At 42.7% G+C, this 17543-nt stretch overlaps 1 protein-coding gene across 1 annotated transcript in view; it reads right to left on the bottom strand.

Moving 5' to 3' along the window:
• Positions 1 to 3561: 3561 nt before the first annotated feature.
• Positions 3562 to 17543, bottom strand: part of opn5 (opsin 5) — a 67346-nt gene continuing 53364 nt past the window's right edge. The window contains exon 7 of the mRNA XM_048531747.2: positions 3562 to 4257. Within this exon, the coding sequence (XP_048387704.1) occupies positions 4194 to 4257 (64 nt within the window). The 3' untranslated portion in view covers positions 3562 to 4193. The remainder of the gene's footprint in view (positions 4258 to 17543) is intronic.

Raw genomic sequence — 17543 nt, 5'->3', positions numbered from 1 at the left:
AATTCTCAACATGAGAGTCAGAACACTTACCTCGCAGTAGATGCTCACTGCTTGCTTCTCCAAGCCTCTATCCAAATCTGCCTTCACTGCAACATCACTGCATGCCCCATGGACATTATACCATTCGTCCAAGCAAGTTGGCATCGGCAAATGATCAGTCTCATCATATCGTGGCTCCTCTTGATCCAACCATTTTGCTCTTTTATGCCCACCAACCTCCGGATCCAATGCATCATCCTCCGACACTTCCGCCATCTGCAATCCGATCCCACCACCAAAGACATTTTCCCCACACCACCCTTGTCTGCATTCCTGAGGGACCACTCTCTCTGTGACTCCCTTGTCCGCTTCACACTCCCCTCCAACCCCACCACACCTGGCACTTTCCCCTGCAACCGCAGGAAGTGCTACACCAACCCACATACCTCCTCCCTCCCCTCCATCCCAGACCCCAAGAGGACTTTCCATATCAAGCAGATGTTCATTCACCTGCACATCTGCCAGTGTGGTATACTGCATCTGCTGTACCCGTTGTGGCCCCCTCTACATCGGGGAAATCAAGCGGAGGCTTGGGGGCCGCTTTGCAGAACACCTACACTCAGTTCATAATAAGCAACTGCACCTCCCAGTCGTGAACCATTTCAACTCCCCCTCCTATTTTTTAGACGACATGTCCATCCTGGGCCTCCTGCAGTGCCACAACGATGTTACCCAAAGGTTGCAGGAACAGCAACTCATATTCCGCTTAGGAACCCTGCAGCCCAATGGCATCAATGTGGATTTTATAAGTTTCAAAATCTCCCCTCCCCCCACTGCATCCCAAAACCATCCCAGCTCATCCCCACCTCCCTAACCTGTCCTTCCTCTCACTTATCCCCTCCTCTCACCTCAAGCTGCACCCCCCTTTCCTTTCTACTAACCTCATCCCACCCCCTTGACCTGTCCATCCTCCCCAGACTGACCAATCCCCTCCCTACCTTCCCACTTACACTCACCTTTACTGGCTTCATCCTCGCCTCTTTAACTTGTCTGTCTCCTCTCCATCAATTTTCTCCTCTATCCATCTTAAATCCACCTCCCCCTCTCTCCCTATTTATTTCAGAACCCTCTCCGCCTCCCCCTTTACTGATGAAGGGTCTCAGCCCAAAATGTCAGCTTTTGTGCGCCTAAGATGCTGCTCGGCCTGCTGCGTTCATCCAGCTCCACACTTTGTTATCTCGGATTCTCCAGCATCTGCAGTTCCCATTATCTCTCTTGCTCTTTTAGGACTTTACTTTGGAGTTCAGGAATACTTATCACTAACATGCTTCAATCAGTTTGCTTTGCACCATAGGACAATCTGCTTCTCATACAGCTAATGCATCTTATGCCTCATGACTTTACTTTTGAGTGATCACTCATTGTGCATGTAGGTTGGTGCTGGCAATAATTTTCAATTCCTCCACACCTACAGAAGAGGTACCAGAGGACTGGAAGACAGTCAGTGTGCTACCATTTTACAAGAAGGCAGCTAGAGATAAAGTAGGAAAGTACAGGTCAGTCAGTCTAATGTCAGTAATAGAGAAACGATTAGAGGTAATTCTGAAGACCCGAATTAATAGAACCTGGAAAGGCAAGGATTAATCAAGAATAGCTGGCATGGATTTGTTAAGGAAAGGCCATGTCTGAACAACTTCACTGAATTTTTCAAAGTGGTGACCAGGTGTACAGTTCAGAGCAATGCATTCAACATAGTCTACTTGGGTTTCAGGAAGACTTTTGATAAGGTCCTGCATGGAATACTGATAGCAAAGGTAGGGCCTCGCGGGATCCAGGGAAATTTGGGCAATTTAGATACAGAATTAGCTGAGTGGCAGGAAGCCGGTGAGGGTCAAGGGCATTTTTGTGATTGAAAGCCTGTGTCCATTGCTGTTCCACACTGATTAGTATTGGAGCCCTTGTGGTTGGTGGTGTATATAAATGATTTAGATGTGAATGTAGAGGGTTGATCAATAAGGTTCAGATAATATGAAAATTGGTGGGGTAATAAAGATGAGGAGATTGCTTAGATTATAGGAGATATAGACAGACTGTTCAGATGGGCTGATCAGTGGCAAATGGAAAGCAATGCAGATTAAATCTGACGTGATGCACTTGTGCAGGACAACATAAAGGAATACATGATTAATGATAGGATGAATCAGAGGGACATTGATGTGCACGGTCTGCCTTTTTTTTGGCTGAGGCATAGAGTTTTAGAGATGGATGGTGATGCTGGAACTGTATAAAATGTTGGTTAGGCCACAGCAGGAGTACTGTGTGCAGTTCTGGAATAGACATCATTATAGAAGGTGTTGGGGCAGAATGACTAAATAGATCACTCAACACTCTGAGTGCACTTCCAGTATCAAAGAGTTTATTGATGTGACGCTGGTGAGAAGAAAACCTCTGGGGCCCAGATGCTACATCCCTGACCAAAGGAAAGATATTTGTTTTCAGTCCACCTTATCATTTACGAACCAATTGCAAATCAATAGTGTTATTGATTGATAATATACACATCCATTCAGGTAAATCATGTGACTGCATGATCTGTTGATGAACAGTTACAACTCTTGCTATACTCTCATGACATTTATCAAATACCCTTATCACCTATCCTTGGGCTTTCACCATACACTTTATTCAACCACATTCCAATACGTCTGCCTTCTGCATTTTCTATTCTATCCACCCCATTAACAGGCTGGGGGCTTCTCCTTGCTGTCTAAGGCTGTCTATCCAAAGGAATTCAGTTAAATTCCTAAATATTTCAAAACACATTTTAGTTGCAGTGCAGTTGAAAAATGTTGCTAGCAATGGAGGGTTTAAGTTATAAGATGAGGTTGCATAAGCTGGGGCACTGGAGCATAGCATGTTGAGGGGTGACCTGATAGAAGCTTATAAAATCATGACTGGCATAGATAAGGTGAATGGCTGGTGTCTTTTCCCTAGGGTGGGGGATTTCAAGACTAGGGGTCATATTTTTAAGGTGTGAGGAGAAAGATTTAAATATAACATGATGGGCAATATTTTACACAGGAAGCGGTACATGTGTGGAATGAACTTTCAGAGGAAGTATAAATGTATAAATGTTACATTTAAAAGATATTTGGATAAATACATGAATAAGAAATGTTTGGAGGGATGTGAGCCAAGCACAGGCAGGTGGGACTAGTTTGGGATTATGGTTGGCATGAACTGGTTGGATCAAATGGTTTCTTTCCAAATCTGAACACTGACTTGCAATAAAGCAGCTTTGCCATAATTAAGTACAATTTGCTCAGTTTTTCTGGGCTGCTACATAGAGTTTTGACACATCACCTACATTGGTATTAAATGACAACACATGTGTGATAGGTTTTTGCTTTTAAATCATAGAAATTATGAAGTCAGAAGAAGAAAAAAATGAAATATCTCTAAAATGTTTACTAATACTAAACTTTATTGAGAATGTATGCTTTTTTCTGACATTACATTTTGAAGATACTAATTAAACAGTAACAATGTTCATAACCATGACAGCTTTTCACTCTGGTAAGCGGAAAATAAGTAATCTGAGTATTACTTTGCTGTTTTTGAAAAAGGAATAATTCTTTGCTTAAAATAGTAATATATTGGAAATAAATTAATGCTACATAATTTTTCATTGCACCGACCTGTGTATTTATTTATTTACTCTTCAAATATATTTATTTAATGATGACTCATCACAACGTGACAAAGTGACAGTTCCATCAATCACAAATAGTCCGTATCTAGAAAACTATACATCTATGAATAAGATTGTATGTTAAACATGTGTAGAAAATAACACATCAATATACTTAAAGCAATTCAGTACTTTCAATGCAATACATAATATTTGCACTTTAGAATATTGAATTAGATGTCACCAATTGCTACCGTGTTTAGAAAAGAATTTTCAGGAAGAAAAACATTAAATCTCTATCATGATAATATATGCCAATAATTTTGCATGATGTTATCAAGATTGATACAGGCAAAATACAAAGTTTTCCATATTGGTACCTACAAAGTGGTATAATTAATTTTCAAGACATGTTTATTTTTTAAATTTGGTCTTCATGAATTGAAATCTGTCCAGAAAAAAAAACTGATTATCAATTGATAAGTTGTGAGGAAAGTTTCTAAGCAATTTCTTCTGTCCAATTTCAGCTCTCCAGCTTAGTTTCATTCACTTCTACGTGATTACAATCTCCAATCACTGAGACAGTTCTAAAAAAAAAGTCATTAATGAGAGGGAAAGTAGTTTTCATAAGATTACAATTAAAAGTACTACATTTCAGTTCTTACAATTTATTATTAGTAACATTTCCGGTGTTCCACCTACATAGTCATTATGTATTCAACAAGGAACAGTTACATTTTTTTTCAGTCTAGTTTCAGAAACAGTTTAAATTTTTTTGTAATCTTTGTATAACATTGTAATATTTTAAGATAATCCTATGCTAAATTGTTGCAATTTATCATTTATCCAATTTTTTTTGGTAAACTTCATTGCACAATGTTGAATGGAGGCAGGGTCATTAGCAAAGAAATTTCTTTTCATATTATTAACTGTGCATGATTACGATCTATTATATAGTGTGACAAAAAGTGCCTTATTTCTGTGGCTAAAATTCCTATAATTCTTTTATCAGTAATAGTTCCAGTGAAACCTATATTAAAGCACAGTTGCCTTCCTAGCCAAGCTAGTTCAGTTGAGTTACAACAACAAATTTAACTGATATTTATGGAAAATAGCCTAGGTTTGTGCTATCCACAATATGTAGGGAAATCTAGTCTAACTAACTATCACACCAACAGGCTCCAACCAATCAGCAAACCAATGAAAGGAGTCGATAACACAACTGTGCAACACCAGATCATCAATAATCTACTCGCTAACCCTTTACTCAAATTTTGTCAGAACAACATTGCTTCAAATCTCATCACAGAATGATCCATAGCAGAAACACTGGAATCAAAAGCAATAAGAGCACAAAACAGTTCACAGCATCACACTACCATGTGACCAAGCATCGCTTTTGCAAAATTGGGGTCAATAGGTCAAAGTAAATCCCTGCAGCTATTGGATAACAGGGTTGATGCCTGGTGGCCCATCCAGTTTTATTCCTTTTTGACTTGTTATGACTAAATGGTTGGTAAGGCTATTCCAGGGAGATATTTAAGTGACAACCCCATTCTTATGGGCTTGGAGTCAGATGTGGGCCAGACCAGGTCAGAATGGTACATTTCCTTTTCTAGAGGAAAATGAACCAATTTTAATTTTAAGAATATTTGACTATGGTTGTATAGTCATCATCACTGAGATTTTGTAATTCCAGATTTTTGCTCATCACTTGCTACCCTTGCTGCCAAGGTGGGATTTGAGCAATGTCCCCCAAATATAAGCCCAGTATTGTGGATTACTGGTCATAATGCAATGATGAGAACAGAAAATCCTTCATAGTCCAACATGTCTGTAAAACTGGATTTTTAATAGTAATGTCCTGTTAGTAAATATACAGACATGTATACATATGAATTAGGAACCAGATTAGGTCCCAGAGCCCCTTGAGACTGCACCACCATTCAATTAAATTATGGCTGATCTAATTACTCTATATTCCCAACTACTTCAAAAACCTTTCATGCCCTCAGTCACACCCTCTGCCTTAAAAATAATCAAATAACAATGTTCTTTCTTCAACTCTTGTGTCCTCTGATGAAAGTAATTTTAATGATGGGGTTAATACTTTTGACTGCTGCTTCAGATTTGCTGCTATGTGCACTCAGACATTTGGGTTGGGGTTCCATCTCTGAGATGGGTAGTGGCAGTCAAAAAATTTTGTTACTCTAGACTTCACTGTTTATGTGCAGAGTGTATTGAGAGTCAATAGGCATGGAAGGTGATGCTTTGGAGGCAGGGGTGAGGGTGTGTCTGTTAAGATCTTTAAAACTTATCTTTCAAAATGTTCCAGACTATAAGTCTGAGGAAATCATGACTCATGAGTGCTTTAAAAGCTGATCCAAGTCCTTGAAAATTGTGATGGATAAGACATCCATCCCCCATTACGATGCTAGCCAGTCTGGGAAGATAGCTACCCTGCACCATCCCATGTCCTTAACTCACTAAAAATTGAGGGACACAAAAAAACTGCAGATGCTGGATTCCAAAGTAGACTAACAGGAGGCTTGAAGAAGACAGCAAGCCAGGCAGCAGCTGGGAGAAAGGGGCAGTCAACATTTTGAGTATTACCCTTCATCAGGAATGGTTGTGGGGGTAGACAGAGCTGCAGATAAAGGAAGGGAGGGGACTAGAAGAATGGTGGTGATAGGTGGACACCAGTAGCAGGTACGACCTGTTAGTTGATGGGAGGGATGAATGTGTCAGTAGGGGATGGAAAGGAGGAAGTGGGCCTGAAAAGGGAGCAGGGGGATGGGTGAGAAGGTTGTTTGAAATTTGAGAACTCAATGTTGAGTCCTCCGGGCTGTAGGGGACCCAGGCGGAAGATGAGGTCTTGCTCCTCAAATGTGTATTCCGAATTGTTGCGATACTGGAGGAGGCGGAGGCTGGACATGTCGGATGGGGAGTGAGCGGGGGAGTTGAAGTGGGTGTGACTGGGAGGTTAGGCTCACTGTTATGGGCCAGGTGAAGATGTTCGGCGAAACGATCACCTAGACAACGTTTGGTCTCACCAATGTAGAGAAGACCACAGCGGAAGCACCAGATACAATAGACTGGGTTGGAGGAGACGCAGGTGAAGCTCTGTTTCACTTGGAAGGACAGTTTAGGGCCCTGGATGGAGGTGAGGGAGGTGGTGTGTGGACAGGTGTTGCATTTTTTATGGTCACAGGGAATGTACTTGGCAGGTTGGAGTGGTTGGTGGGGAGTGTGGCCTGAACCAAGGAGTGGCAATGGGAATGGTTCTTGTGGAAGGCAGAGAGGGGAGGGGAGTAGAAGATGTTCAAATAGTGGGGTCTGATTGGAGGGGGTCAGAAATAAAGGAATTGGATCCCAGCTATCATTTTTGCACCTCCACAGTGACCCCAAAATCCACAAAAATTCAGTCCATAATGTCAGTTTCCCAACAAAATGGATCAAAAATGCACCATTGGAGAAATAGGGGCATGACTATTGAACATTTAACTTACATTAGAGATTTTGATATTACACCATTCTTTAGAAATATTTCAACAGACTCTCTGGACATGTTACAACACGTAAAATTAATCCAGTAGATTGTACAGCCACAACAAATCAGGAGAAACATGACAGGGGCTCAAGATGAATAAATCACATTTTCCACAAGAGGGCATAGCCTCAAATTAAGAGGGAAGATAAAGCGTGATCATAGAAATATAGCATCCCAATGGTGCAATGAGTCTAGACAAACCCACCAAAGAGCATCCCACCCAAACCCTGTAATCCTACATTTACTGTGTCTAAGCCACCTAACCTGCGTATCCCTGGACACTACGGGCCAATTTTAGCATGGCCAATCCTTCTAACCTATACACCTTTGGACTGTGGGAGGAAACTGGAGCACCCAGAGGAAACCCACGCAGACACAGGGGGAGACATGCAAACCCCACACAGACAGCCACCAAGGCTGGGATCGAACCTAGGTTCCTGGTATTGTAAGGCAGTAGTGTTAGGTATGGAGTGAGGTGCCACAGGAGGTAAGGGCCAACTGGGCAAACAAATTCAAGACAGAGTTAGATCAGAAGCTGGAGAAAAAAAATTCCAGAGGGTTAGACTCTTAAAGCAACCCAACTGACGGCAGCAGTCTTTACTTTCCAAAGTGCCAATTAGCACAACAACTCATTACATTCAAGAGTCAAGGAAGGACAAGTAGAAGCTGGAGGTCCTTCAAATGACTTTAACCACTCGCAAAGTCATTAAGCTTTTTCTGACATAGCTGCCTTCTGTGATTTAGCATAGCCTCGCTTTTTGAAGGACAGACTGCATTTCAGAGCAGCAGGCATTATCCATCATGTGCTCTCTGAGAATGCAACTTGGTTTTGATCAACAGTCTGGCTATTCTTGGACTGGTAATATAGTCAGGTAACAAAAACATAAATTGCTAGTAAAATTTAGCAGATCTGGCAGCATCTATTGGAAGAAAGCAGAGTTAACATTTTGAGCCTGGCACACCAGACTCGAAATGTTAACTCTGTTTTCTTCCCACAGACGCTGCCAGACCTGCTGAATTTGGCTAGCAATTTCTGTTTTTCTTTCAGATCTCCAGCATCCATGGTTCTTTGCTTAATTTCAGGTAAATGAAGATGCTATTGTATTTGGATCCAAAAGGGTTAGCAGTTAATAAAATGTGAAGCTGGATGAACACAGCAGGTCAAGCAGCATCTCAGGAGCACAAAAGCTGACGTTTCGGGGCCTAGACCCTTCATCAGAGAGGGGGATGGGGAGAGGGAACTGGAATAAATAGGGAGAGAGGGGGAGGCGGACCGAAGATGGAGAGAAAAGAAGATAGGTGGAGAGAGTATAGGTGGGGAGGTAGGGAGGGGATAGGTCAGTCCAGGGAAGACGGACAGGTCAAGGAGGTGGGATGAGGTTAGTAGGTAGCTGGGGGTGCGGCTTGGGGTGGGAGGAAGGGATGGGTGAGAGGAAGAACCGGTTAGGGAGGCAGAGACAGGTTGGACTGGTTTTGGGATGCAGTGGGTGGGGGGGAAGAGCTGGGCTGGTTGTGTGGTGCAGTGGGGGGAGGGGATGAACTGGGCTGGTTTAGGGATGCAGTAGGGGAAGGGGAGATTTTGAAACTGGTGAAGTCCACATTGATACCATATGGCTGCAGGGTTCCCAGGCGGAATATGAGTTGCTGTTCCTGCAACCTTCGGGTGGCATCATTGTGGCTCTGCAGGAGGCCCATGATGGACATGTCATCCAGAGAATGGGAGGGGGAGTGGAAATGGTTTGCAACTGGGAGGTGCAGTTGTTTGTTGCGAACTGAGCGGAGGTGTTCTGCAAAGCGGTCTCCAAGCCTCCGCTTGGTTTCCCCAATGTAGAGGAAGCCGCACCGGGTACAGTGGATGCAGTATACCACATTGGCAGATGTGCAGGTGAACCTCTGCTTAATGTGGAATGTCATCTTGGGGCCTGGGATAGGGGTGAGGGAGGAGGTGTGGGGACAAGTGTAGCATTTCCTGCGGTTGCAGGGGAAGGTGCCGGGTGTGGTGGGGTTGGAGGGCAGTGTGGAGCGAACAAGGGAGTCACAGAGAGAGTGGTCTCTCCGGAAAGCAGACAGGGGAGGGGATGGAAAAATGTCTTGGGTGGTGGGGTCGGATTGTAAATGGCGGAAGTGTCGGAGGATGATGCGTTGTATCCGGAGGTTGGTAGGGTGGTGTGTGAGAACGAGGGGGATCCTCTTTGGGCGGTTGTGGCGGGGGTGGGGTGTGAGGGATGTATTTGGCAGATGTGCAGGTGAACCTAGTTCCTCCCCTCCCCCCACTGCACCACACAACCAGCCCAGCTCATCCCCCCACCCACTGCATCCCAAAACCAGTCCAACCTGTCTCTGCCTCCCTAACCGGTTCTTCCTCTCACCCATCCCTTCCTCCCACCCCAAGCCGCACCCCCAGCTACCTACTAACCTCATCCCACCTCCTTGACCTGTCCGTCTTCCCTGGACTGACCTATCCCCTCCCTACCTCCCCACCTATACTCTCTCCACCTATCTTCTTTACTCTCCATCTTCGGTCCGCCTCCCCCTCTCTCCCTATTTATTCCAGTTCCCTCTCCCCATCCCCCTCTCTGATGAAGGGTCTAGGCCCGAAACGTCAGCTTTTGTGCTCCTGAGATGCTGCTTGACCTGCTGTGTTCATCCAGCCTCACATTTTATTATCTTGGAATTCTCCAGCATCTGCAGTTCCCAAATTCTCAGGGTTAGCAGTTAATTGAATTTAATAAATAACATCCACTGTAATGATGTCATGAAAATTTGTTGGCTGGGGGCAAGAGAGAAAAAAAATTATGGGAGAATTACCTAAGAATCGGTACTTGCAATTTTTTTTATTAATCAGTCTGTTCGCAGATGTTATTACAAATCTCTGGAACAAATGGGACTTGAACCCAAGCCTCTGCAGCCCAGAGGATTGGAACACTACCACTGTGCCATAAGGGCTCTCAAACTGAAAGTCTGATGTGCAACCAACTGAATTATCTGAGCACTGCAAATGTCTTTATCCTTCTTTTTTAACGCAGACATGTTATCACAAACCAACTAAATAACTTTCCCACCACCAAATAACCATGATTTTCTTTTGTTTTTAACTACTAACCACCACTGGTAATTATCTGTACTGCCATGTGGATTTTACCTGAAAAGCCCATAATAGGTCATTCAAGCTATCAAAAGTGAGGGGCAGTAAGGAGAGCAGGAAGGGGCTAAATTAAAATGGAGTTGGAGGGGAAAATAAAGCACTGTATCCCCCATGGCCCCCAACTCTCTGAAGGCATTGAGAGCATTGGTGGACATTGTGTGCTCCCACCCCAAGGACAACTGCGCACAAACAAAACCTGGAACGGGGCAGAGAGTCAACAGATACGACCCCACCTCCACAGCTTGCTACCTGGGCCTATTTGTAGTAGCCTGGCCAGGCAAGAAGCAGAACTACAAGGAGGTCTCTGATCTGCCACAACCCTTTGTACTGAGTACCCAAGGATCAGGACTGCAGGGTTGAAGTGTGGCCAAAAAACACAAAAAAATGACTTTTTCAAATGACTAAAAAATGCGTGCAAACACCCTTGGCTAATATACACACGGTCCACAGACACCACAGTGCTGCAACATAAACGTTTGGGTTCAAGGTCCATGAACCACCACAACTTTATGGTTATAAGGGACAACTGCATGCAATACCCTCCACCCCAGGTTCCAAAGGAAAAAGGGAGGGCTCCAGCATAGAGTGCCCTCTTGTAGGGATCCCTGCCACCCAGCAGTGGATAAGCATGCCAAGGAATGTTCGAATGGTGGGCAAAGTCAAGATGGATGGAGCAGCAGCCTGTGCGAAAATTGCCCTTTTGCAAGACAGAAGGATACTGATGGCATTCCTAACAGGTAGCTCAGGTTGTAGGGCAAAGACTTCTGAGGGAATTCAGGACCATAATGTTGATGTGAATTCCATCAGAGCAGAGGCTTGTGCAGACAGGGCCCCACTGCGTTCCTGAGCATCCTGAAGCTGATGCATGATGTCAGGTCCACGCACTGCAATTTTCAGGTGACAGTAAGTATCGGCTGCTAGCCTGAAATCCAACAGCCATCCTGTTTGCAAGTCCAGCTTCACACTTTGTTATCTTGGATTCTCCAGCATCTGCAGTTCCCATTATCTCTGTTTGCAAGTACCTTTTTTTAAAATTTAACCAATTTTTCCTAATCAACCTGTTCAGAGATGTTATTACATATTTCTGGAGCAGGTGGGATTTGAACCTAAGCCTCTCAGTCTAGGGGTTGGGATGTTGCTATTGTGCTACAAGGAGGCTTGTCATACTTGTAATCTGCATGGAATTGTCATCAGTTATTTCTACAGTTGGTATTCAAGGCGCTCAGGAAACTGAATTTCAGTTCTTCTTTCCCCAGATATTCTTAGCACCCTACAACTTGACTTTGATTCTATAATAACATGCATTTTAAGTAGGAATACAATAAAATACAATCAAAAGCTTTGATTTATTGTCATGATACAGTGCCATCTTGAATAATTTAAGAAGAAGGAAAGAAAGATATAGCCTACAAAGAGTTCATCAGTCTTGAGCCAGATCATCACCATCAACAACATATCTCTAGGAAATTGGCAATAACCTTTCAGAACACTGTGGTGGTAGATACATGCACACTGAAGGATTTTTAAAATTCTTGCAGTTTATGTAGAAGCATAATACCACAAACAAAGCATAACTAACAATAACGGGTATTCAGTGACTCCATGCATTCTTGGGAAGCCAGCAGTGTGATACAAATGCTGCAGCTTTTCACCCTTCTGCAACGTCATAAATTGTTGACATTGTGGAATTCTTGACAAAGCTTTTATTTTATCCATTCATGGGACGTGGGTGTCATTTTATTGCCCATCCCTAATTGCCCAAGGCCCGTTAAGAGTCAACCACATTGGTCTGGGTCATGAGTAAGGATAAGGATAACAGTTTCCTTCTCTAAAGGGCATTAGTGATCGAGGTAAGTTTTTTCCTGACAATCGGAAATGGACTTTTGGTCATAATAAATCTTAATTCCAGATTTTGTTTCTAATTGAATTCAAATTCCATCATCTGTCATGGTAGGATTTGAACCCAGTTCCCCAGAACATTACTAGGGTCTCTGAATTAAAAGTCTAGCAATAATATCGCTAGATCATTGTGTTCCTAAACTGTTCAGGCTCAGCTTTCTGACCAGTAGTTGCGGAACTGGGCATTTAATGTACAAACATTTCATCTCTTATAATGATACAAGTATTCTCTCCCCCATTATAACAGTCTATGAACCTTCATTTGAAGAAGTACCGCAAACTAATTTTGAAGTTTGCAGTCAATAAATTGACCAAATATTGCAGCTAGAGAAATTTAGATTGAAGAAGTGAAATTGTGCATTCATCTCGGGTAATGCTCATTCTTCATTGCATAGAGGCACTGATTAACTGCAAGCATCAGCAGTTAATGGGATTCACAGCAAGTTACCTTATCTTCATGTTGTTGGAAGGCAGGCATGGCAAGTTTATTGCTACTGTCTTGTAAACTCCCTGGTTACAAGAGTTGGGCAAGGATTCTGTAGTCTCCCTGTCATAAAGTCCAATTACTGATCCCTTGAAGAATTTTTATCACCCACATGTCTAATGTCCACTGAATGAATGGAGTCACAGTACTGTTCAAGATGTTTGACATTTGTCTGCTTTCTATGTGCATCCATTGCTCAATTCAACAGCAAAACCTCCCTACTGCGGATGGAATATGTACCATGTTATGAATATACTACAGAAAATTACAAAGATCATTTCATCAGGGCTTACCTCACTGTAGCCTCTGCTAGTGAGGATCACAATAAACAGCAATGTCATAGGAATGCCAACACTTGCATGTTTTGCTCCAAGTCACACACCATTGCAACATGAACACAAATCACTGCTTCTTTATTGTACAGCTGCTGCAGACTATCTGTGGAAGGGCAGAAGGAGGAGTACAAAAAATGGAAAAACAGACAAGAGTGGAAGGCTCTCAGGATTTTAGATGTAGTGCACCAAGGGCTTGGTCCAGGCGGTGGAAAGGAGAGTACTAGTCATATAGTCCTGCAAGGGCCAGGAGGCCTGAAGACACACCCTCAGAAGGCCCAAGGAGTCAATCCATGTCAGATGAAACTCAATTATCTCATTTATGTGGTCACAAATTATGAGTGCACCTTCATATTCCATCTTCCATCTACTGGAACCATTAAGCACCTATTTCACTCAGTGCACAACATCCCTATCCCCTATCAGCAATTTTTATCATTCAGGACACTTGCCCAAAACTCAGATACCCTACTTCACACTCACACATGTTCCAATACTATAAATCTCAACTACCTCTCAATACATCAACATACCACCAGCTTCTCATCTATAGAGGACAGATGTCTGAAACACATTACAACACATTCACAGAGCTCGGCTACATGACTATGATGTTGAATGGTGGCAGTGGAGAAAGAAGGAAGCTAACCTCAGTTGTGAAAACACAGAGATGTTGTTTCACGTCATGAACCCTATAATGACTGAAGATGTTGCATTTGACATTGCAAGAAAAATCATGACAATAGTGTATGTGTGCCTTATGGCTCACATGTTCTTACAACTCTCCAGTTGGAGCTGAACTATTGTTTTAATTATGTTAACCACACTCTTTCGATTTTGTATCTTCTGTCTCTATTTATAAAGCTCAGGACTTTTTTACTACCAAATATATTTGTTCCCAGACAAGTGCTTCTTCACTGTTAACTGTGCTTCCAAGCTTAATGCAGTTTGCAAATTCCAAATGAACTCTATATACCTAAGGCCCATGTTTCTAATGTTTGTCACAAACAGTAGTGGTACTAATGCAGAACCCTGGAATACATCGCTGTATACCTCCCCAGTCTGAAAACAGCCATTCACCCCAAATCTCTGTTGCCTATTCCTTGGGCAACTTTGTTTTCAGGTTACTGTTTTGTATTTTATCCAATATGTTTTAATTTTGCTAACAAGTCCATAATGTGTAATTCTGTTAATTACCTTTTGGATTCCTGTAGCTACAACTTCTGCCGTACTGTACTCAACCATCCTCTTGCTCGCCTTATCAACATCTTCAATTATGAAGAGTCAATACACAATTAGCCCTTAACAAATCTGTTCTGGCTCTTTTTGGGAGCTGTATTTGTCCAGGTGGCAGTTTTTTCTCCTTGATCATTGTTTCTTAAAGCTTTCCCACCATCAATATCAAACTGCCAAACCTGGAATTGTTAGTTTTGCCCTTCACCTCTATTATGAATAAAGGTATCATCAGTGGTCTCTCAAAATTGGGGATGACATCTTTCGGGATAGATAGGTTTGTATATGAACAAGGAGCCCAATTCTGATCTTTAAGTTTCTTTCTCCACAGTGAGGGAATAATATTGAGTGCAGTAATGGAACTCTCAGCCTTCTCCTTCCTGTGCCCCCACAGTCAAATCACTTATGTGGTTTGGTCTTTGATAGTTCAGGAGGTCCAATGCTGATGAACCAGCAGCTTTTTCCTCCCAGACAGTGGTGTCAACGCCCCTAACTTTTTGGGAAACCTTCAGCATATCTTTTATGTTTTTCTTTGGCTATGGTTACATTGTTGCCCAGCAGAGAACTGGGACAATTGATCCTGCTGAGGGAGGTGATTTTCAGGCATCGAGAGGCAATAACTCTCTATCAGAGTTGTCTCTTCAGGAGCAGGGCTTTGATACGGTAGCAGATTCACAGAAGATGCTCAGGTTGGTCCAATGACCCTGCCATTTGACTTCAAGGATTCAATGTAGACACTGCAGGTGGAAACTCTCAAGCATCTTAATGCAATGTCAGGACAGCATTCAGAAATTATTGAAGTAGGTGAAGGCGGTCAACACAACAGTCTTGCAGACAAGGACTGTTGTTGACTTCCAGAGCTCCCTGTTGTCGGAAACAGTTTGAAGAAGGCAGCAATAGCACAGTTGACTCAGCACTGTGCTTCTTCATTGATGGTAACCTTTTGGGATAGGTGACTGCCAACCTATGGAAAATCAAAACATAATCCAAAGCTATGCCAGCTATGTAGCTAGTGCAGGATATGCTCAAATTTGTGATCAGGAGAGTCAATACACAATTAACCCATAATAGCTCTTCTTATGAGTTTGTACTTGTTCAGGGTGTTGTTTACCTCCTTTGTAACAAAAAGTGTAACACACTAGGACAATCGAAGCATTGCTACTGACATCAGCAGTTTTCATCAACCATCAGGGATATTCATTCATCAATGCATATCTGGTATTAAAGCACACAAAGTAAATTGTGCACCTTGATGCCACATCCCCCTGAGATGTTATTAAAGTTACATCCTTCAACAGTCCAACATTCTAAACATCTTTGTTCCCAGAAGTAGAGTTAGGGACTGAATCATAGGAAATAATGAATGCCTCAACTGACACATCCCCACTAAGGAGGTATAAGAGCATTACAGCAAAAGCAACAAGGCGAATAAGTGTGCCATTGACGAAGCCATTGGAATTTGAATTGTTTCAGGTACTAAAATAGGTCTGGAGGTGTCCATCAGTCCCCATAGTGAGACTTCACCAGTGAGGGCCAATATAACATTGTACAGTAGAAAGGACTGCAGGTAGCTAAAGACTCATTCATCATCTTCAGTTTTAATTATTAAATTTAATCAACATACCCAGTAAAAATGGGCAAGTATTGATACTTTTATCCACAATGTGTACAGACTTATGGAGAAATGTGAGCATGACAGCTTTAAATAACTGATCAGCTCTGAAGCAGCGCCTGACCATACGCAGTTGAGGACTGAGTTAAAATTAACAAAGAACATTCCACAAAGCTGCCAAGCTCCTGTCCGGAAGCAAAAAGATGGCAAGATGGCAGAGAGTAAGATGCTCCAGTCAGAACTCCATTCTCGCCAGTTCCTTTTCTGTTTCTTTTGTTTTTTTTCGCCTTTTTTTGCTGTTTCCTTTCTTTTCTATGCTCTCTGCGACAAGTTGCAAACAGAAAGCGTGCAGGGCGTGTCGCACAGTCACAGCAGATCGAGCGTGGGCCAGGCCGAGTCGTGGAGTGAGGTAGGGGCTGAGACCCAGAGTGAGGGAGGGGCTGAGACCCCAGACCGATGGTGTGGTCGAGGTATGAATCCTGTTACAGCGTGACTTACCTGGTTGCTGCTGAGCGCCGGTGAGGAGCGGATTGGAGGCTGGAGTGATACAGGACAATTGCTGGACTCGGGCCTGGGGCCACATGTTGAGCTGCTGTTATCGGATTGTAATTTAAATCCGTTCTCATATGTTATATTTACCCCTGTAAGTAATGTTTATGCTTTCCTTTAATCCTCTTTGTATAACAGCATTCTGTTTTACCCTGCAAGATTTGTACCTACTTGTATCTAAGATGACGCCATTAAATAATAGCCATTATAAAACCTTTTCACTGTACACCTATACTTCTGTACTAGAGTACAAGTAACAATAACGGATACTCTATTCAAAAACCAAATCAGTAAGTTGGAGTGACAGGGGAAATAGTTCCCAAAAATGACCGACTCCACCAGGTGGCTATACAAAAAGCATACGTAATCAGGAAATGCATACAACAATCATCTATCTAAATTTTTCAGTGTGGCCGGAAAAGTAGACAGACGCAAAATGTGCCCCAACGATCCTGAGTGCCGTTTGCAAGATGCCGGGCCCCTTTCAAACTGTGTTTCGCAGAAAGAAGCTTATACAGAATAAGTCTAAACCGAATTCCACAGGAAATGGCAAGATCCGTGAAATAAAAGATATCAATGGTATAGAGCTGTGTTTTCTTGACAAGATCAAAGAACAAAGTTGAAGCTCCTGGAGTGTTGCTATCATAATGGAAGGAAAGAAGATGTTCTTGAGATGATATACAGGCTAGCAGGTTTAGCTTTTTCCAAACTGTTGTAAGATTAGGGTCCTCTTTAGCAATTCATTAGATGGAACGGGGGTAGGGGACTCAAGGTCACAGGACAAACTGAATGCAATCCTTCAGCATACAGAGAAAAAACAGTGAAACCTTGTATCTGATCCTGAACCAGAGCCATTCTCTCTTTAGTAGCAACCCTGCATACATCTGATTTGCACAGCAAAAGAACTAGAATATAAACAACATCAGCCTTAGAACCTCAGAGCCAAAATGCACAGCTGTTCACAGAACTAGAAAAACTCAAGAAGGGATATCATATCACTCTACGTCTAAAAAAGCCAGTGTGGCTGTTTATACCAAGAAAAAAAATTCATCCACTCTTGCCAAAGTTA

The sequence above is a fragment of the Stegostoma tigrinum genome, chromosome 4, assembly GCF_030684315.1.
Source record: "Stegostoma tigrinum isolate sSteTig4 chromosome 4, sSteTig4.hap1, whole genome shotgun sequence".
Lineage (NCBI taxonomy): Eukaryota > Metazoa > Chordata > Chondrichthyes > Orectolobiformes > Stegostomatidae > Stegostoma > Stegostoma tigrinum.
Note: the sequence above shows the minus strand (reverse complement) of the source record. Positions and strands in the feature narration are given on the sequence as shown.